Source organism: Pagrus pagrus (genome assembly GCF_965226575.1).
Source record: "Pagrus pagrus genome assembly, chromosome: 7".
Classification (NCBI taxonomy): Eukaryota; Metazoa; Chordata; class Actinopteri; order Spariformes; family Sparidae; genus Pagrus; species Pagrus pagrus.
Window position 1 is genome coordinate 14468916 of NC_140191.1, and position 22100 is coordinate 14491015.

The 22100-nt window shown below is 43.4% G+C and overlaps 1 protein-coding gene across 1 annotated transcript in view; it reads left to right on the forward strand.

Moving 5' to 3' along the window:
• The first annotated feature begins 9779 nt into the window (after positions 1 to 9779).
• Positions 9780 to 22100, forward strand: part of efna4 (ephrin A4) — a 36371-nt gene continuing 24050 nt past the window's right edge. The window contains exon 1 of the mRNA XM_084357267.1: positions 9780 to 10250. Within this exon, the coding sequence (XP_084213393.1) occupies positions 10126 to 10250 (125 nt within the window). The 5' untranslated portion in view covers positions 9780 to 10125. The remainder of the gene's footprint in view (positions 10251 to 22100) is intronic.

The following is a 22100-nucleotide window of genomic DNA, read 5'->3' on the forward strand; positions in this document are numbered from 1 at the left end:
GCTGAGCATATTTGTTTGTTCCTTTACAGCGTGTATCCTCTAAGTGTAATTAAGTAAATGTGTATGTAGAGTTAATTACAGAGCATGAAGTGGGATTATTGGAAAACATGCGCGCGTTTCCCCTTTAATTAAATGTTTGCAGGTATTCATTGTAAACCTGTCAAACATCGTGATGTAAGAACAGAAGAAAAGAGGCGTTTTAATGACACACACACACACACAGACACACACACACACACACACACACACACACACACACACACACAGTAGTGCTAGTGTCTGATTCCGCAGTAATAACTCACAGGAAAAATCGTTGATGGGGAAAAAGTCATTGACAGGGTAGAAAAAAAAAATAAAATCTGCATTTTTACTCTCAGCCCATAATTCTAAGTGGTCCGGCCTGCTTGAATGTTTCCTAAGGGAACAATTAACTTGCTTTTAGTTCCTACCACATAAGCATGTCTGCCAAATCCTCATCAGATCGCTGCCCACAGAAACACACAGCGACAGTCAGAGATTACAGACACAAAGCCACAAGCTGGAAAACACACGGAGGCTAATGAAGAAAGCTGGACGAGCTCTGCGAGAAAACACGCAGAGGTTAAAAGAAGACCAAACACTAACTGGAGTTTTGTTTGTACGACACTCTCGTACAGTATCTGCCAGTTTTAATCCTCCCACAAGCGTGGATCCACTTAAATGCAGATATGTGCTGTTATGACTTCACATCAAGATGTCACTGCCACTGTTTTGGCTTTTCTATATTGATATCAAAAGCCAGCATTTATGAGAACACTCAAAGTGACAGTTCAGCGCTTGGATGTGTTGGCCTCTCTTGTCGGAGCACACAGCTGCTAAAAAGAAAAAAAAGCGGGATATTCATTTATTCTTTTATCTCAGTCAGAGCCACATGACTGAGCAGGTGAGGGATTTGTGTCCCCCTCAAAGGCACTTTGAAGGGGTTCAAACCTCGATGTGTTGTAATGGGACAGTCGTTTCAACCGCTAGTCCGCCCTGCTGCCTCCTCGTTGGCTGTATTTAAATGGAAATCTCTTTTAGGCACACAGAGGAACCGTTTCTTTTCCGACACCGGGGCATAAATCCAGACGCTGTAAGTCACAAAAGTGTCTGTCTTGGCAGTAAATAGATCAAGACATAACCTTCACTGCATTTTTGGCAGAATATCATACTGCATGCGCAAACAGCCATAGCCTCGTTCATCTCAAAGTTAATTTTACTACAGAGGGTTCACTCAGTCCATCTGGGATGGAGAGGGGGGGGAGCGGGGGGAGATGCAGTACAGTAGGGGACAGGACGGGAGAGGGGAGGATAAATTGTGGAGGTGTTCGGGGGAGAGGATGAGTGCTGGCACGCGGAGAGGACGCAGAGAAGGCGGACAGAGAGCAGAGAGAGACTGCGGCGAGCAGATCGGTGAATAGAAGTAACAGAAGGACAGATGAATATGCAGAGCGGGCCGCGTGTCCTCTTCTTGCTTCCATCTGACTCTACTAATCATCCACAAATGGTGTGAGAGGGGAAGGGGAGGGAGGACAGGGAAGACAGACGAACAATATGGAAACAGAGTGAGGATGAGAGCGGGAAAGGACTGGGAATTATTTAAAACTGTGTGATGCTAGTGCTGAGATGATAGCTGGGTCACAGTGCCAATAACAAACGTCACATTCGATTTGAATTCGATTCAGGGGACTACGATGAGATTATAAAACCATTATCGATACATCTCGGCTCATCAGAAGTTTTGCTTTCTGTAAATGATTTATTTTTCCTCACTGTGTGACCACGTGCTACACTCTAAAATCCAACTTTTAAAATTCACAGCGCACCTTTAAAACCCAGATGAATTTACTTCTATTATCTTTGATCACACTCACCCATCCTCATCTCAAGAAGCAGTCAAGTGGCATAACTCTTACAGTTGACTCTACAGGAGCATACCGCTCAATTACAGTAATCTGATGGACCATTACCTGCAAAGTTACAGTTAAATATGGTTATTCTACAGGCCCATACTGCTAAGTCACACTAAATAATGGCATTTCTACTGTGAGGTGACAGACTGCAGCTCTCATTTCCCAGTAATTTGCTATAAATGTAAGATATATTTACCAGTGTAGACTGGAGGTCCGTTATTATCCGATTGGTTAAGCCATCAGGAACGTACAGGCCAGTCCTCCCAGACTATTATTGACTTTTCTGCATGGAGACAGTCTTTCCAGACAGAATCACGATCTAAGGATTGTTTGTACCATCCCTACTGAAACTTAGACGGTACTACACTGAGCATGATGTTCTTCCACCAAACCATTTTTCCATTTACCAAAAGCTAAAGTTCAAAAATAAAAATCTATGTCTATACTGTACATACTGTATCTATAGATCACCTCCGCATTAAGTCACAGTTGGTTGATACATGCAGTATGCCTACTAACATCCTTTGTACTGCCATGCCCTCCTGTGTAACTTGTACAGCACCGAGCAAACAAGACTGCAGCCCCGTGTAACACTCTGAAACTGTTTCATCACCGTCCTGTGAAAACCAGTGCTTTTATCAGCCTCCTGACAACACATTTTCCAGATAACCCAATGTAAATTATACAGTTTCTAGTTTTTAGTTGCCTATTTTACCTGTTTATACACAGTGTATGTTCTTAACACTGTGGTTTGACAGAAATAATCTACCTGGACTTTTCCACCACATCTCGTGGTCTTGAGTTATATGTAGCTATATGTTGTTTCTTGCTGTGTAAACTTTATGTATATGTATACTACTACTGTACATGTACATCTGTTCTCAGCACTGTGCAGTCTAAGCTCTGCGAGTTACCAGCTACGCTCCTCCATGTGGTTTCTTTTGTAATGTGCCCCCCGGGTTTTTGACAGATTTGAGGAAAACTTAATTTTCTACTTGCAAAGAGATCTAAAATTTGCCAAATCTATATCTTTTGTTGAATTTAAGGGCATCATAGCGATGTGTTTAAGGAGGCGTGTGGTTGTTGTTCTTGAGAGGCGACTGTGTTTGAATAGCTGTTCTTCTGTTTGTTGTGGATTTTTGTATCTCGTGTTTTATATGTTGTATTTTGCTATGTTGTGATTTGTACTGATGATACCTTGGCCAGGTCTCTCTTGTAAAGGTGATCTTGATCTCAATGGGACTTCCTGGGAAAATAAAGATGGTATACACTAAATGAATAACACCTGATTGCACATTTTTACTATGTATGCGCACATATTTGGGCAGTAAGGTTGATTTTAAATCTGGTTGTTCATTTTGTTCAAAATTGGCAGAATTCTGATTTAAAGAGAGATTATGTCATTTCTGAACTCTTCCACATTTAAAGTTGAGTATTTAAGGAATTAAAAGCATCCTTGCTCAGTTCACTGCGCTACATTGTTTTGGTTCTGCTGCTACAATTTCACTTCATCAGGTTCCTTCATCAGGAGTTCACAATCGTCAATCATGCTACAAACACTGATAAATGTGTGTGTCTGCGTCATCGTTCCCTAAAATCTCCATCCAGACACAAACACTGAAAGTAGGAGTTTCTGAATATCTTCTCCCTGGCATGAGTTTTTCCAAAAGCTTAGCCTTCAGTGACTTAAACAGCGTTTACATGTGTAAAAAAGGTCAAAATGCAAAGCTTTGTTGTAAGGATACTGTGTACATGTGGACAGGCCCTGAGTCATTTAACCAACTGAACACCTCGTCTATACTGGTGCGACTGTTCCACCACTTTTCAGCTTTTACCATTAACTTCAAAATCTACGTAGTTTCACTTCGAGCGGGTAAGTTGTCTGATCAATATTAATCTTAGAAGAGAAATTTAGCAAGCATGCGATGCCAGCTTTGGTTGCATTCCAGTTTTCTATTCTAAATGCAATGGATGCATTCCCATCAGTACCAAAAAAGTATTTAAGTTTGATTCCCGCACTTATCAAAGACAGAAAGAGGGAACATAAGGAGATCAGGCTCAGCAGCTTTGCAAGAGGGATGAACAAACAGAAAAAAAGAGCCGATAAAGAGAGAAAGACGAGCAGATTGGACACTGTATCTGTGATCATGAGGAGAAACAATCAGATTGCTTGCATCTCAGAGTGCTGTATTCTGTGGGGGCCACTTACACGGTCAATAGTAATGGATAGCACATGGCGTAAAAGAGACATTTCTTTCTTTATCTGCGTACATGTACTACATGGGAACAACAATAGCCCCGACTACTGCATCGAATATCTATCCGACGCACTCAGTTCTCATCTTTTCTTTACAAATGGCGACGATTAGTCACCAAAGAAGTTGAAGTGGCTCCTCAGACGACAAAAGAGAGAAATTAAATGGAGGGAAAAGACACAGGTGACCGTCAATTCACAGGAGTGTGAGGAAAGAGTAAACACAGGTTGAGCTGAGGAAAAAGAGGGGAAGGGAAGGCGAAGGGAGGAAGTAAGAAGGTGCGGCGAAAAGCATTCAATAAACATGTCTCTATAGTAACCAAGACGTAATTTGCTTGGTGAGAAAAAGAGAAAGATGGAGATTGGGGGGCGGGGGGGAGTGATGGAGAGAGGGGAATAGAAAAGCATTTACCATCACTGCTTGAGTCCAGAGCTGTAATTACGGAACTGAGACGCAGCGAGAGAGGGGGAGGAAAAGAGCAGAGGTACACAAGCCGCACACAATGTACTCGTACAAAAGGAAAAGGTGAGAATGGAAAAAAAACACACAAGTGAAGTGATGACCCCATAAAATTGGCACTGTTGCAAATAAGTGCAGCAGGCGTGCGGAAGAAAGGCAGGGAAGAAAGCAGCTCCACAAAGTACAACATGACAAAGATGAAGGAACAGAGAAAGTTGTGAGGAGGCTTCTTTTGTGAGCGTGTGGAGGGGGAGTTCATTTGTTCAAGAAACCATCAGAGGAAAAAAAGACAACAATAATCCTGGCTGATCATTAAAAAAAAACCAAATACTCTGATTGAGTGTATTAATGTCGCAGGAGGGACAAGAAGGAGGAGCGGGAGTGTACAGAGTAGAAGAAGATGTGAGGTAGCTTAAAGTGAGGAGTGACAGGCGTAGACCAGATATGTTAGGGGAGGCAGTAGTTCTCAAATGATGAGTGATAGACGGGCCGAGATGTGTATGAAAGGCGCAGGCACATGGCCGATCAAAATAGTAGGAGACCAAAAATAGCGGGATTACAGAGAAGACAGAGAATGGGGCCAGTCCAACTCTGTGTGTGTGTGTGTGTGTGTGTGTGTGTGTGTGACAGCAAGAGAGACACAGTGATATAGGGAGAGGAGTGTGTTCACGCTGTGTGTGTGTGTGTGTGTGTGTGTGTGTGTGTGTGTGTGTGTAGGGTAGTTGATTACAGCTCTGGCGAGTGGCTTGGTGTCAGCCTGTATATGTGGAGATAACAGGATTAAGAGGCTACTGACACTACTGTACAAAAGCAACAGAGAAAGAAGAAGAAGAAGAAGAAGAAGAAGAAGAAGAAGAAGAAGAAGAAGTGATGGCGAGGAGGAGAGCGAGAGAGGAGGAAGAGCTGGAAAATGAAACTGAAAGGGACTTAAAGGAATATTCCCCCTACAAGTCTGAAAAAAGTCACATGACATTAAATCATTAGTAATAATTTGACGCAACACGTCCAGTCTGACTCGCTGGATGTGGACCGCAGGTAGAAGCATGTCATCGGACGCCATTCTCCTTCCTTCTGCCATCTGTCTGGTACTTTTTTTAAACTATAGGACACAACAACAACCCACGAGCTAGCAGCCGGCATGCCGAAAATAGCAAGTTACCCTAACATTAACATAATTGCTAACAGCACGAACCTAAACAAGCTAGCAGTTCCCCCCACAACAAGTTCTCCCCAACACTGTTTTGCAATCTTTGTGCCGCCCAAGATGATTGTGATCGTATACCAGAATGAGAATAGAAGGCAGACCGGCCTCTCTGCAGCACTGACACAGCACTCTGGAGATAGTGGCTGGCTATGTGAGTCTACAAAATGTCTAGAAATTGAAAAACCATTTATACAGACGGGTGACAAGTGTGAAAACATTAACCACATGCTGCCATACAGGGCGTCAGGATCACTGAATGGTTTAATGAAATATGACCTTCACAATCCCCGGACCTCGACGCAGCAGAGGAACGACGGTGCTCTCCACTTACTAACTTCTTAAACAAAGATCACTGACGCTGTTCTGGAGGCCAACACCTCTCTGAGACTATTTATTTGGTCCTTTCTTCAGTGTTGTCACCTTCTGCATCTGTGCACGCACATGGCATAAAAAAGAAACAGCCAACCACTTCTAAAACTTATAACCCTGTGTGCCATAAGCCCTGAAAATATACACTTATACTTACACTTATAAACAACTTAAACAAATCATCCGCAGGCAACCGAGAGAGACGGGGGAAGGTCTCATTTTTCACATCATCCGCTCACATATGGCCACTAAAAAAGTGATTAATACATGTAAATTGCTACAAACTGTTACACAGAGACCCTTTAATTTTCAATAATGACACTAAAAACTACTTCACACCTGGAGCAATGACAGACATAATTTCAGGCTTTCAGCATGTCACACAGAGGAGGAGGTAATCAACACAGGCTTGGACTTGACACGTTCGTGAATTATCTTTGGTTTGATACGAGTCTGGAACAGATTTGGTTATTTTACAAGAAACGTTGCACCCAAAAGTCATCGTACTTGAGTTAACGTAAAGATATTGTGTTAAAGCAACATTATCATCATGTTGATGGTTCAGTGTCTTGTAACAGGGTGAATGGTGTGTGTGTCACAGCCACTCCACCCCCCCATCACTTGTTTCTGCACTGTGTAACTTCAGTGGGAGGGTAGGATCACAGCGTTACATACATGTTTACTTCAACACACACGTTTAGTATCAAAGGTACAAGTAATAGTAAATTAATACACGCATCTATATTCAACTGACTCGTCCGGTTAGATTGTTTTTCTGACACTCAGCATTTTTCAAATTGTTTGTTTTTTAAATCCAATTGTCGATAAAGTACTTTCATTTGAAAATGCACTCAAGTGAAGTACAAGTACCATGTACAGGAATTGAGTGAATATACTTAGTTACTCTCCATCACTGTTTTGGGTTACTTGTCTTTTTGTCTGTGCTCTTCCAGCTCGTCTGAAGTAGGAGGAGCTCAGATAAAAATGTGATGTCACACGCTTGTTTTCACCAATCAGCATTTAAGAATATTCTAATCAAATCTGCGGCTGTTTTCTGACGTTTTACTGTCAATCAAATCTGATCCGTCAACAACCACACAGCCCTTCCTGATCAAGCACGTTAGAGTTTTTGAGTGTCAAACCCATAAATAATACCTAAACATGTTTTTGGTCTGGACTCTCTTTGCTGAGATAAACTGTGCCAGGAGATGGGGGGGAAAAAACATATTTGACCAGTAATGAGAAGATCAATGAGAGGGAAGATTAGGACGGATGATGGATAGAGATTGAAGAGAAAAGAGGGAAAAGATTCTGGAAAGAGTGCTGATAATGATGAATAGCAGACACACAAGAGTTGAAACAAATATTAAAGAAGAGAGGAGGAAGGCGGAGAGAGAGGGTTTGAGGGCGAGGAGAAGTTTTATTTTTCTGCCCGTTCGGTTAAAACGGCCATTAGTACGTGCGAAATCCATCAGCTCTGCAATCAACATGGCTCTTAATTTAGTGCATCATAACCGTAGATTTCAATTGGCGCTCCCATGGGGTAAATGAGACCACTTTTCTCTCCAATCTAATCCGAGTCAAGTGGGGAAACTGGTCAATTTATAGTCGGAGACAGAAAGAGTTAGCTGCAGGGCCACTGAATACTTAAACTGTTATGTTCTGCAGACAATTCCAAATTGAAAGTTAGAAAGGTTTTTTCAGAGCCAGAGAGGGAGAATAAAATGAATTTCCACAAAGTATTATTAACCTCTGGCACTCTTACAAAATTTGTTAGGAGCTGTCTGGGCCCGTAGATCAATCAGAACCAGAGAGAGAGAGACCCCTGCAGAGTGAGTTACTCCTCTGTGGTCTGCTCCACGTTTGCTGAGGGAGCGCTTGCTCGCTAGGGACAAATTAGCCACACAGGAGCACTGAGGCATCATGGGAAATTAATGATCAGGACCTCCAGGAAGTGAGCTAATGAGTCCTAGTGCCACACGCGCATGTACAACACCAAACACACACATGCTGGATAAAAAGATAGAGAGAAGAGGAGGGGGGTCCTGCAGAAAAGGAAAGAGCCAAACGTGCAGTCGCAGCGGCTAATAACACAAAGCTATCAATGTAACTTTGTGTGGATGAGTGATAGTGCTGGGTTAGTAATCTCAACAAACACACACACACACACACACACACACACACACAGAATCAGATAATTAGAGAGGACCACCAGTGGCTTTCGCCCGTGGAGGCGTAGTGATTACTGTCACTACACCCTCCCCCGGGGCGGCTGACAACAACCAGAGAATTAATAGTTATCAACACACACACACCCACACACACACACACACACACACACACCTCATGTAGCCATGTGTAGCTGAACTAAGTCTTGTGGACGCCTTTTTGCGTTGCTCTCCACAGTTTGATTATCTTGTGTGTTGGGTACCTGAACGCCTCGTTTTACCATAATGTTGAGCTGTACAGTAACGATAGGTTGAAGGGCTGGAAGGAAGCAGCACCTCACTGCTTGTGTTGTGCACCAAGAGGTGGGAAGAAAACAAAGTACAAGTACTCTGTTACTGTACTAAAGTAGATTTTTCATGTATCTTTAGCCCACTTCACTGGAGTACTTATTTTTTAGAAAACATTTTATTTTTATCTCCTACATTTTAACACAAATACTTGTACTTTCTACTCCTTACATTTTCAAAAGAGAGCATCATTATTTGACGACTTGGGAATGAGACTCAAAAATCAGTTATCTTTCTGTTGCGTTAACAAACAGCTTGGACAAATCCTACTGATTCTAGCTTTCAGTTTAATAGTCACATTAAAGTTTGAATCACGTTAAAGTTTACTATGTAGTTTTGGAGAAGAAATTCGAACTCAATATTTGTATGTTTACAGGCTGTTGTCAGAGGAAAATAAGGTCCCCAGAACACTGTTTGAAGCTAGAAAGGTGGCAGGGTCCGCCAACTATAAACAAACAGTATGAAATTGTGTTGTCCTTTGAGGTCAGTTTGTTTATTCAGTCACGAAAACAAAGAGAGTTTGTTTATTTAGTTTATTTAGGCATAAAAAAAACAGACAAAGATCTTTTTCTTCTGATTAAAATGTCTTGTCCTTCAGGGGGACATTTATACTTTACACTACATACTACTACACTTATATACTACATTTCAGATAATGTGTTTTCTTACTTTTACTTGAGTAAGGAAGCTGAATCAGTATTTCTGCTTTTACCAGGGTCTTTTCTTACACAAGTACCTGGAGGCCTAGGCTACTTCTATATAAGTGAAGGCTGCTCGGGGTCTGTCTCTGACTGTTCAGCTCCACATCAGTCACAGGAGAGGACAGAGGGTCCTGATGAAGGGGGACAGTGACAGACTGTCTCTCCACACCAGTCGGCGCACCTCACAAGGGTTTAACTCTTCGCTTCAGTGTCACACATCACCACACCCTTGTCTCCTGATTGGCCCAAAGTTTCTCCCGGCCCCGCCCTCAGCCCAGCGGCTCCGCCCTTCATGCGCTCCGCAGCCTGTTGCTGCCAAACCAGCTGGCAGTATCTACTGATATCCTTACTTATTACTGTACACTGGAGACTCTGACCTTTAAACTTACAGTCTGCAGGTTTTCAGCGAGGAGATCTTCTCCCACAAAACAATGAAGCGGACCCCGGACAAACTTCCAAGAATCTCTCCCTCACCTTCAGCCCTGCAACCTGTGATTTAACCCTTTTTTTTAAAGCGACTTCGTGCATCATGCGAGGCTGCAGCAGCGCTTGAGGTGAACATTTGAGTTTCTGGGTGAAGCTGCTGGAGGAAAGCTGTCCACCGAGCTCCTCCGCCGCCTGGTTCTCCTCCTTTCACCTGACTTGCACGCCACTCCCAGAGGCTCTCCAGCGGGCCCCGCGGCGCTCAGGATGGGCTCCCCGGTGCGGACGCCGGGAGCTCTGCCGGCTTGGAAAGCCACGATCTTCCTCTTTAACATAATCTCGGCTGCAGTGGCCAAAAGACACGTCGTGTACTGGAATTCAACTAACACGAGGTGAGGAAACACTAGTGATGCTCCTGAGCGAGGCTGTCGCTGTGCAGGCGGGCCGCAGAGGGGCTTCATGTTGACGTTTAAAAACGCGGCTGGTCTCAACTTGCACTGCCGCACTTACACAACGGCCACACTGATGCCTGCTAAATGACTCACACTTTAGTTGCTTTTTAAGAATCCCAGCTATGCGGCGGATCACATCCTTTGTGTGTTTAATTGAAGAGCAGGTATGATCACCTAAAAACCTGCCCAAACCCTCAAAGCTATCAGACAGGTTCAATGAGAAATCCTGAGCTCATTTCAGTGGCCTGATCTCACCTCCTCCTCCTTCTTCTTCTGCTGCTGCTGCTGCAGCTATCTTTATCACCATGACTAAACTGTAGCCCTGGCTTTCACCTGTCAACTCCAGTAATTATGCTGCTTACAGAATACAGAAGTAAGGGTTTCTTCACAAGTGTTTGTTCTGAGTAGTGTCCTAGATAGCATTCTGAGGACACAGGTGTATATTAAAAGCTAAAGTGCTTCTGTGCACAGGCGAGTATACAGTGAGGTAATGGGAAGGTGTGTGTGTTTGTGAGTGTGTGTAATGGGTTGATTGGGGCCATTAGCAAGCCCGAGTCAGGCTCACCTGCTGATCCAGGTGTTCCAGTCTGGTTAATTGAGGGGTTGGTGTTGGAGGACCTGCAGGGCCAGTAGGGCCGCTGCCCAAAATAACACGTCCGCCATTCTCTCACCCGCTTATTTCCAGACTCTCGCCGTCCTGAAGGCCCAATTCCCCAAACCCTCCTTCAGATGAATGACCTTTTTACTTAATAGCCATTGGCCACGGAGACCACAGTCAGTCACAGTTTTTTCTCGTATTTTACATTTGTGGATGCACAAAATGTGACAGAGATACGACTCCTGGGACCGATAATTTCCCTCAGGGCTCCTTTTTCAAGCCTGCAGGACTCGCCCCGTACTGGAGTCAGTCGAGGTTCTATCCAGTGTGTCCAGGCGGGTAAAACCCAGTCCTGTAATTGGGATCCAACAGAAATGTGGCGAGGAGGAACTCTGTGAGGATTAGGAAGCACCTTCTAGTTCCCCAGAGATTCAGGGATGAATGGTCACAGCCTGTGGCAGGGCCACACAGTTGGCTGCAACACCACACAATCACAATGCCATCAGCATCACGGCGGAGGGTAACCCACTGTGGCAGAGAATCACTCTCATCAGCAACACCACCCAATCACAAAGCTATCAGCGCAGGCGTGATGCTGTACCCGGTTCAGAATCCCCTGGGTCTGCAGCTAGGACTCTCTTTCATTCCTCCTCTCCTCTCCTCTCCTCACTCTTCATTACCTCCCTTGTTACATCCCGCTCTCCTTTTCATTTTTTTGTCTGCACTCCTCCTCCTCCTCCTCCTCCGCGCCCTTTATCTCTCACGACTCCCTCCTGCCCAGTGATGGATATTGGCGGTGTGATTAGTTGAGCTTCAGTCATTTTCCCATACCATATTTTCTATTAGCTGCCAGCCAGCCGGCCAGGTTGTCCTGAGGCCTGTAAATGTAGCCTGGCGAGGGAACAGGAGGACAGAGACAGGAGAGCGATGCTATTGTTGGCTTGGCGCTGCACTAAGGGGTCCAGGACTCCGCTCGATGGTACAGAAGGCACTTCAGATCAGAAAATAACCACGTCTGGCTTTTTGTGTGTTTGTCCACAATGTTGCAATAGTTTAAAATTCAGCTTAACTGTTTTTAAGGATGCTCCAATCAATATTTTATATAAAAAATGAATCGAATGACTATAAGTATCATCTGACTGTACAACTCTAACAAGCGTTTTAGCTTCTTTCAGCTCAAACAACTTTAATGTTTTCATTCGGTTTTACCATTTTCATTAGCGCTGTTTACAATATAGCAAAAAAGCCCAGATAAACTGTGACTGAGCTACCTGGTCAACACCAAACAGCAGAAGGACAAAGTTAGCAACTAGCATTTAGCAGCTAAAGAGATATTTCCATAAGAGTGTTTGTAGAACAAAATTTTGTTTGAATTTGTCAGAAAAATGACTTGAGACGAACGCTAATGTTGTGCCGTGTGAAGCAGTGAAGTCATGCCTTCATTGTTTCTGCCATGTCTGCCTCTGGAAAAGCTAAAGAGGAGCTAGCTGCCGTTATAGATGTTACAATAAAGGCTCAGCTCGTATATAACAACAGTAGCTGGTGAGCGAACAGGCTCCTTTTAATACAGGTGACAGAAGACACTCTCTGGCCATCACTCCTTGGACATCTAGATTTATGGTTTTAATGAAGCAGGGGCAGTGGAGTGGAGACTGGAGGGCCTTGTTGCTCGGCTCCACGCCGGCTAATATGGCCGTAACAAAGGCTCGGTGAAACACTTTAGCGGGCACACATTTAGCACCCTCCAGATTGAAAGATGGAGCTCTGAAATGGAAGTGAAAGGCTGACTGCAGGGTCAGCGTCGAACATGGTGTAGGCAGACGCCCAGGCCTCTTTTGATTGTAGGGCTCAAGTGGTTCGATTGCCCTCTTTTACGATTTTATGAACACGGTTTACGACCGTTCTCGATTTTATTACATTGTTTCTCTCAGAGCGATAGTTCCTTATTAGGGGAGAAATTATTTTTTTACTTCCTGGAGCAGTTAAAGGTTAGTAAAATATTATAACCAGAGAGCTTTAAGCTTGAGCGTGTGTTTGCACGTGTGCTGACAATATACCTCAGCGCTCCCCTGAGGAGCAAGCTCAGTTTATTGGTATATTAAACCCCCCCCCCTCTCTTCTGTACCGTGGTGTGCTTTAAAACCTGTTGGACCGAATAAGTTGACTCACCGATTTGCTGATACAACAGCGTCTGCCTCTTGTGCCATATTCATCCTCATAAATCCACTCAGGATGTGTCGGGAAGTTTACTCAGACGCACCAAAACTTTAAGGATTGAATTACCTTTTTTGTGCCAGAGATGGCCTTTTGAAAAGAGGCTTTCACCATCTCAGTGCGGGCCGCTCATACATCTATAACAAGAATGAATGTCACCCAAACCTGCTCCATTTCCTCGTCCTCTGACTTACCCTTGTTCTTGGCTCGCACACCTCTACTTGTACTTTCCGTCTTATCCAACATGGCAGGAGGAAACTTGTTGCAACAGCTCAAACTTTAGATCCCGCTTCCTGACTCCTCTTGTCTCTTCTCTCCAGCATATTGGTGGATTAGCTGGGTGTTAATTGGAGATTTTACCGTTGACATAGACACTTATTGCACAATCTGACAAATATAACTAATTTCTCCGACCTGAACTCACTCTGCAAGTTCGGACACGGACCTTTTAAAGCACGTCGAACAACGCCAAACCAGTCCGGACCCCTCTCAACTCTCTCTCTCTCTCTCTCTTTCCTTATTCTTGTCTATGTCTCTCTCCCTTCTTCTGACACAGGCTTAGGGCGACTTCCAAGCCAGTGAAGCATGTTTAAACGGTGCGCGGGGGAGATGAATATTTGTATTGGTTTTCTGTATCTTTATTGAAAGCAGCCCTCATAAGTCTTGCGTGTAATCTCTGCTCTGTTTATGCATCATTTCCCTGTGTGTGTGCACTCATGAATGATCTAGTTTAAATACCAAAGTAAATCACATTCTGCAGACCACACCTTCTCACACACACACACACACACACACACACATCTGATGTGTGCAGACACACATGCCGTACAGTAAAGTGAAAGCAGACAGTGTATGTAATTGTGTCTTGTCAGAGGAGATGATTGCTCTTCGAGACTGATTTCTTTTTTTATTTATTTTTTATTATTTCTTCTTCACCGGTCGGCCTGCCTGCGCCTGTTCCCCCTCTGTTTGTGTGTGTTTGTGTATGTGTGTGTTTGTGTATGTGTGTGTGTGTGTGTGCATGCAAATGAATCCATTTCTCGCACTGTCTGCTATCTCTCCTCTCTGTGTCTGTCTCTGTACTAATCTCTGTCTTCCCCTGGTAAATGATTAACATGGAGAACCTGGCTGAACTATAATCAACAAACCCACAGTGAGGTAATTACCACTTTATTCCCTGTGCTGCTAACAAAGCAATCTCTCTCTCCCTCCCTCTCTCTCTCCCTCTCTCTCTCTCTCTCTCTCTTCATGTCTCTCTCTCTCCCCTCATCTGTCATCTAGCTGTATCAATGTCTCTCTCCCTGCTCTGTCTTTCTGTGTCAATGCCTATTGTCTCGCTCGCTGCCGTGTGTAGCTCCAGAGGTGTGTGTCTGTGGGTGCGATTGTGTACCTTATCAGTCTCTGTAAATGCGCTTTGTCTGTTTGTTTGTGGTATTGAGTGTATTATCTGGAGGTAAACTGTGGATGAGTTAACTGTGTGTACACTCGAGCGTCTTCATCTCTGTCGGAAAACAATGCGAGGCAGGGATTTCAGTGATTTGCGCGCCCGCAGATTGACGTTCGGTGCCATTGTTGTGGGTTGAAGTTCATTTCGGTGGAACAATGGCTCTGTAAGAGAAGTGTGTGTGTGTATGTGTGTGTGTGTGTGTGTGGTGTGTGGTTCTGGATCTGACCTGCTGGTTTGCGTAAAAGGAGGAACTCTCTGTTTACTCGAGAAGAGATGGAGTGTGATAGCCTTCAGTTCTGGGAAAACAAAACCCAGAAATGCAGCAGGATACCCAGCCCTCGTTAAAACACTCAAGGTTCTGATTCATTATGCAATCTCGCACATGATTCGTGTTTATGTGTTTTTTTTTTACAAGGTTTCTGAGATTTGTCTTCTAGTGAAAGTGGCCCTGACTGGAAAATATCCTCAGTTCCGGCCAGCGGTGAGCGGCTGTGGGAACATACCAACCGCTGTGCCGGCCCCTCGTCTAAATAGGTCATTGTTTTGTTTCCACTTGTTAGTTGATTTTAGGTGCGACTGAAGTGTGAGAGAGGAAAGGCGTGTTCCAGCCTTTGGGTGCTTGGCTTTTTAAAGGTGGGGCATGCGGATAGAGTATTGTGCAACCATTTCTTTTACTCTAAAGTGTCACGTGGCCTCTTTTTTTTTCAATCGTTTCGAGTGAATCTTGCAGAAACCGGCACTGACACTGCCTCCTTTTCATGTGTGAAATCAGTAATCTTCCGCGTGACTGTTTAGCGTTACATTACACCCGAAACATAGAAGTTGCACAACAAATATAATCTTTGCAGAGATACACAGACATGAGCACACTGTGTTGAAAATGAGGTTTGGCCGGCAGAGGCCTGGCGGTGAGGATGTCTGTATTAAAATGGATCAGATAGTCACAGTGCAGCTTGGAGCCGTCGGAGCAGACATGGTGTACAAGCATGAAAGGACGGCCGCTCTCTCCTCCTGGTCAGGATATTTAGTCAATCGATACCAATTTAACACCCAGATATTATCGTCCGGCTTCTCGTATTTTCACCGGACTGCATGTGGACCCGTCCCTTTCCCATTTTCTCTCCCCTGGTTCTCCGTGTACACACATATATCAACATTAGGCTGCATTAAGCTGTAATAAGTTGTATTGTATGAATGTCTCAGAGTGGGGTGGAACAGCTGTGGAATGAAATGAGGTTCAAGGCCGTCTGCCGCTCGGTTGGCACCGCAAAGCCTGGCTTTGGCACAAAATGGCTGCTGGTGCCGTACGTGTGTGAAGAGGGTTGTTATGGTGGTTAAAGGCTGGTGGTGAGCAGCGAGCGGGGGCGCATTCATTCATTCATTCGTGGCCCACATTGAGCTGGCTTTGTTGTAGGTGTCAGGCCCAACTGTGTATTCCTCTGACACACAAAACAGCAATTAAAATTGCGGCGTGAGAATGTGTAAACTCAAAAATGTGGGAAACACCGTCAACTTAAGCTTCAGCGAGATAAAACAATCTGCTCGTTGTTTAGCCAATATGTGCGTTTTCGAGTTACACACACGTGCACGCACAAACAGGCAGACAAACACACACACACACACACTCTCGAGTACATATAACCTCGCGCAATGCTCTTCCACTCGGCTCAGAAATCCTGCCAAGAGGCAACCTGGGAATTCCCTGAGACAGAAATTGAATTAGTATTGACCCAGGCCGAGCAAAAGGCTGTAGCAGAAACCTGGATTATTGTACCATACACGGTCCTCGCTGCCAGGAGGACACGGAGACATGTTTGCCATCATACCTCCAGTCTCAAAAGGTGTTTATGGACAGTTGTTCCAAAGGACCTTTTTATTACCTACATGTTTTCTCAGAGGATGTTCACCAGCACAATATAAGATTTATCGCAGAATGTTTGGATGCGAATGCCCATTTTGCTCCGGAAACCCAATGACGCCTGTGAAGAGCAGGGCTTCTAATGACAGTTATTTTCATGATTGATTAATCTGCAGATCACCTTCACATTTAATTAATTGTTTTGTCCATTGTATGTCCACAGTGACTTCTTCAGATTGGTTTTTTGGTCTAACCAATAGTCTGAAACCCAATGGGTCTACGTTTACTGTCATAAATGATCAAGAAAAGCTGCCAGTCCTCACATTTAAGAAGCTTGAAGGACTAAATATTTTACTTTTTTTGCTTGAAAAATGAATTAAATGATTGATCGATTACCAAAATATTCATTAATTATCGATTCATTTTCTACCGATCAACTTATTGATGAATCAACTATTCGTTGTAGTGAAGAAATATTTTGTCCGCACAGTTGCACTTGTTATTTATATGAACAGAGGGAGAATATTGGTGCAAGTCCAGCAGTGTGCGACAGTTTCCCATTTTGTTTTGGTCACTACATGAATCCTGGTGTTAGCAGTCTGGCAGGCGCCCTCGTGAATGTTCTCCATAAATCAGCAAGATTTGCTCCTGGTAGCTCATCTCGTGTTCAGTAGTTATATTAGCAGTCGTGATCAGTCAGTCATGAGCCTCAGATTAGGAGACACAGTGCTGTGGGACTGTTTGTTTAATATGCAAATCTCTTGGCCTCAAATGATGCAATATGCCAATGGGTTTTACAACAGTCTTTTTTTTTTTTTCAAAATTGTTCTACTCGCAAAGTATCTTGTAAAAACTAAACAGAAGCAGTTTCAAGTGATTTATTTTTTTCATGTGCATGTACCTCTTCAATAATAATAACCTGAGCTGGCATTCTGCCATGTAAAGGCTGCTGAAGGATAAAATGTACCCTGCTTTTACATGAAACCATGCAAATTCTATTACAGGCCTGCATTCATGAAGGGAAAAACCCAAATTTGTAAAGAGGAGAGAATACACCTCAAGTATTCTTAGGTTTTCAGTCAGTACGTTTTAATTTAACTCGCCAGTCTTCGTTTATTGGTCAGCATTTATCAGATCTGATTATCGGATGTGATGGTTGGCATTTTTTTTTATTATGGGGGCAAATTCCAAAAACCATCTTGATGGACTGATAGACGCATGTTTTTGGCAATGATCCCTCAAATGTGGTTATCAAATACTTGTGATAAGGATATGAAACGGAGGCAGGATATTTCACAGTTTAAAAATTAAAAAACGGAACGTTTTCTGGGGATTCAATTGTTAAATTTAATTATCGCAAGCATATTTTTTCGCATTATAGTCTCTAAAAGTAATGTTTTCATATCGGCACATATTATTGGTTATCGTTTTCCTGGATTACTAATAACCTGTATGGCTATCGGCCCTGAAAAAAACACATCAGCCGATAACCTGAGCCGATACCTCGATATATCAGATACATCAGGCTCGAGGTTTTTTTGTTGTTGTTGCTGTTATTGTTTGTGTTTAAGGTTTTTTGTGTTTTTTTTCTTCGTTTTTTTCAGTTTTTTACACAGATAACAGATAAAATTACTAAGTTTTAAAAATGCACTACTCGGTTCTGATGCTGTCGCCACTTTCTGTCTTCAGTCACAACTCTGTTGCATCAATAACTATTGATGCATTAACATGATCATCACTTTAATGTTGCAGCTTGTAAAGCTGGAGCTTAATGACTTTATATTAGTGTTGTCACGATACTAATACGTTATGAATAAAATAAAATATTGATAGTCAATACCATGGGGAAAAAATGACACAACATTGGGGGCAAAAAATTCAGATTTTTATAAGAAGATAAATATAACAAGGCTTGTGTACGGTGTGTACACAATGTACAACAGCATCCAAGCCAATGTATCGATACTGCAAAAAATGAGTATTTTTAAAAAAATCTGTATTTATCAATATTTCGACAACAAAAGTTTATATACTGCTGGGTAGCTTAATCTATATTAACTATAAATATTTTGTTTTGATAATCTGAATCTGCAAAGTAACTAGTAACTAAAGTAATGAAATAAATGTAGTGTAGTAAAAAGTCAAAATACAGTGGGGTGGAAGTATAAAGTAGCAGAAAACATCATTTGGTTATTCTCAATTCATTTTTATTTTTGCTCGGTTATTGGCCGTCTGGATAAGTAATAATCTGGTATCGGCCCTAAAAACAGCATATCAGTCGATCCCTGGCCTGGAGTGAGATGGTGTGAATTCAGAAGCTAGGGGAGAACATTAGGAGCGGCCGTCTTCACACCAGAAGAAACTTTATGGACTAATAAACCTGCTAGAGAAGCACAGCTCCTCGACAAAGCAAAAAGACGCTTGGATACAAAATAGCTGTGGGCTGTAAACGTTAGTGTGTCTTCAGGGGGTTTATACTTTTTTCTAAATGATCCTGCTGGTCAGAATTACCTTCTCGTACACGAGGAGAACTTTGAGTAATGCTTTTTTTTCCCCCTCAATATTGTCAGTTCCTGAAAAAACACATTTTATCTTGCCTTTGTGATTTCCCGAGGAGATGGATCACATGACAAATGTAGATGTTTTGAATCTGCTGAGTGATTTTAGGAGACTTTTCCATGCTGGAACAAAAACTAATATTATTTTGGCATCGCCTCCCAGAAGCATGGCAGCACAGCCTACTTTCCAGCCCCCAATGATGTGAAACACACACACACACACACACACACACACACACACACACACACACACACACACACACACACATTCCTCCTCTCTTGTTTCTTTTTTGGACTGCCATACACACACACACACACGCCACATATGAATATACACACACACTCCCTCTCTGCTTCAGCCCCCAGAGATTGTAAAAACATTAGACCTGCAGTGAAGGGAGCGAGGGATGGAGAATGCGTTAAGGAGAGGGATGGTAGGGAAAGAGTCAACAGATTTCAACTCCCAAAACAGCTCGGGAAGGCCCCCAGGGATGGAGGGATGAGGTGAGAGGGAGAGAGGGAGAGAGGGAAGAAAGGATGTCAGCAGGTATTACTATCACTGTCACAAGCAGGCGTGAGGAGCGAACCCCTCCCCCCTCTCTCCTCAGCCCCTCCCTCCCTACCAGCACACACACACACACACACACACACACTCTGAGGCTCAGGCTTGTATACAGGTGTGGTTCGGAGTAACACACACACATATACACACACTACCAATAGTACCACCCCCTGCCTGAACACACACTCACACACGGCTGCTCGGACTCTTGGGAGAGCACCAGTGGGAATCACACCCCATTTAGAACTGACACTGCTCTCTGGTTCGTGTGTGTGTGTGTGTGTGTGTGTGTGTGTGTGTGTGTGTGTGTGTGTGTGTGTGTGTGTGTGTGTGTGTGTGTGTGTGTGTGTGTGTGTGTGTGTGTGTGTGTGTGTGTGTGTGTGTGTGTGTGTGTGTGTGCGCGTGCGTGCGTGGACTAACCGTATGTTTATTCATGTTGTAATGTAACAGTACGGTGTCTTTACCTGAGTAAAAAAGGACACAGTATGAATGGTATGTGGTTTCATCTGCTTATTCAAACATACCCGCGCTCCCAAGTTTTTGAGGCTTACAGTGCGATGATGAGATATGGGTTTTGTGTGTGTGTGTGTGTGTGTGTGTGTGTGTGTGCACGCGCCAGCATATTTGGATGTGTTATTTTTGTAGCAATAACCAGTACCACATGATTTGAGGGTGTGCAGTAATGCGCAGCTTGATCCCTGTCTCCTGGTACTCTGACTGCTATTTTTTCTCTCTGCCTCCTTGTTCTTTTTTCTGCCCTTCCCTCCTCTTTTCTCAACATTTCGCTCCAATCAGATCTTTTATTTATGAGTTCGAAGGAATGTGTACTTTTGTTTCAGAATTAGTTCTTTGTGCAGCCAGATTAGCTTTACCTTCTACTGTATCCACCTTCTTAGCGCAGTGTGGTGCATGTGTGACTGCTGCTGACATGCTAGTATGCAGAGTACTGGACCAGCTGTACAAACACTAAACCTACCTTTCCTTAAAGGGTAACGCCACCAATTTTACACATTAAAGTGTGTTTAAAGAGTACAGCCTTTATATGTGAAAACATTACTATAAAACCTTTATGTGGCTCCAGAGGAAGCTGCATGTAATCTGATAAATTGCCTCCAGTGATGTCACTCATTGGCTTGGTTGCATTGTGGGTAATGTAGGTGCCAGGTTTTAAAAAGGGAGAAGGATGTGTGGAATAAAAAAGGTGATATATCTTTGTCTGTTGTATCGATTTTGATCATTTGTTTTTAAACTGTCCATAATGAGTCCAACAGCTTTTCAAAACCTGGCGCCTACATTACCCACAATGCAATTTAGCCCCTGAGTGACACCACTGGAGGCAATTTATCAGATTAAATGGAGCTTCCTCTGGAGCCACAAAAGGCTTTATTCTACTTTTCTGCTCCAAGCTCCCAGTCCTCACCACTACATGCACAGCTACATGAGCTAACTAGCTAAAGGCAGCTACAGTTAGCAGTTACTCTAGTGATATGCTGCCCCTTACATGTTTTATATATGAATCCAACAGGTAGGCAGTTGTACATACTGGACCTTTTAATGTGTAAAATTGGCGGGGTTACCCTTTAAGGCTGATTAAGTTGTTTGTTTGTTTTTTTACACATCTTTTTACATTAACTGTCATTTTTTAATGAAGTGCTCTCTGTCAGATTCCCAAAGTATGTTTTGTTGTGTTCATCAGAAACGATCAGATGCTTGTAATTCACAGTCTGACAGCATCCAGAGCAGTGGTGGTATTTTTGTGCTGAATGGGAGAGGGGAAATAGCCCTGTCCCAAATCTCCATAGCTGTGGCCTAGGAGAACTCATGAATCTCATTGCTCCCCCATTCAGCTGGAAATGGAGTTCTTGTACGCAGCGCGCTTCTCAAAACACTGGAGCAGACGCTCCGTGTTTATGATTGCGGGATTAATCTGTGTGTGTTCCCCCCTAAAAAATACACCAGGTGACAAATGCCTAGTCATGAAAGTCAGAAAATCCCTTACTCACTAAATTCTTCTTTTCATATTAAAGGAGGTTCCCAGATGGATTTCCTTTCAGGATGGACATTTGTTGTGATGCAGCGTTGACCTGAATACCTAAACAAGTGGGCTTCTTTAGTATTATTTGCAGCCGACTTACTATCAAGAAAAAACGCTCAAGCCCTCACTGTACCTCGTGCGTGTTAATCTTGTAATTTTGGGTCATTGTGGTACATTACTTTAAGTAGCGACCAGTCATTTTTAATCCCAAATTAATCAGTTAATCCCAGTCCAGTGTCAGGCTGTTGTTAGCACTGTGTGAGACCGCCGTCTGCACCTCTCTCGTCATGACCCTCACCACTTCCTTCCTCTGTGCCCTCCCCTCCTCCTCCTCCTCCTCCTCCTCCTCCTCCTCCCTGCTTCCCTCTTATTGTGTCTAAACCCTTCATCAGTGTTGTGGAACTCAGTTTGCCTTTCCAAGAAATTCAGGGGCATCCGGCTTCAAGGCAGAGAATGGCATCTAGTTATATCAGCCTTAATGTTAAAAGCATGAATTTTATTACACATGAGCTGTGAAG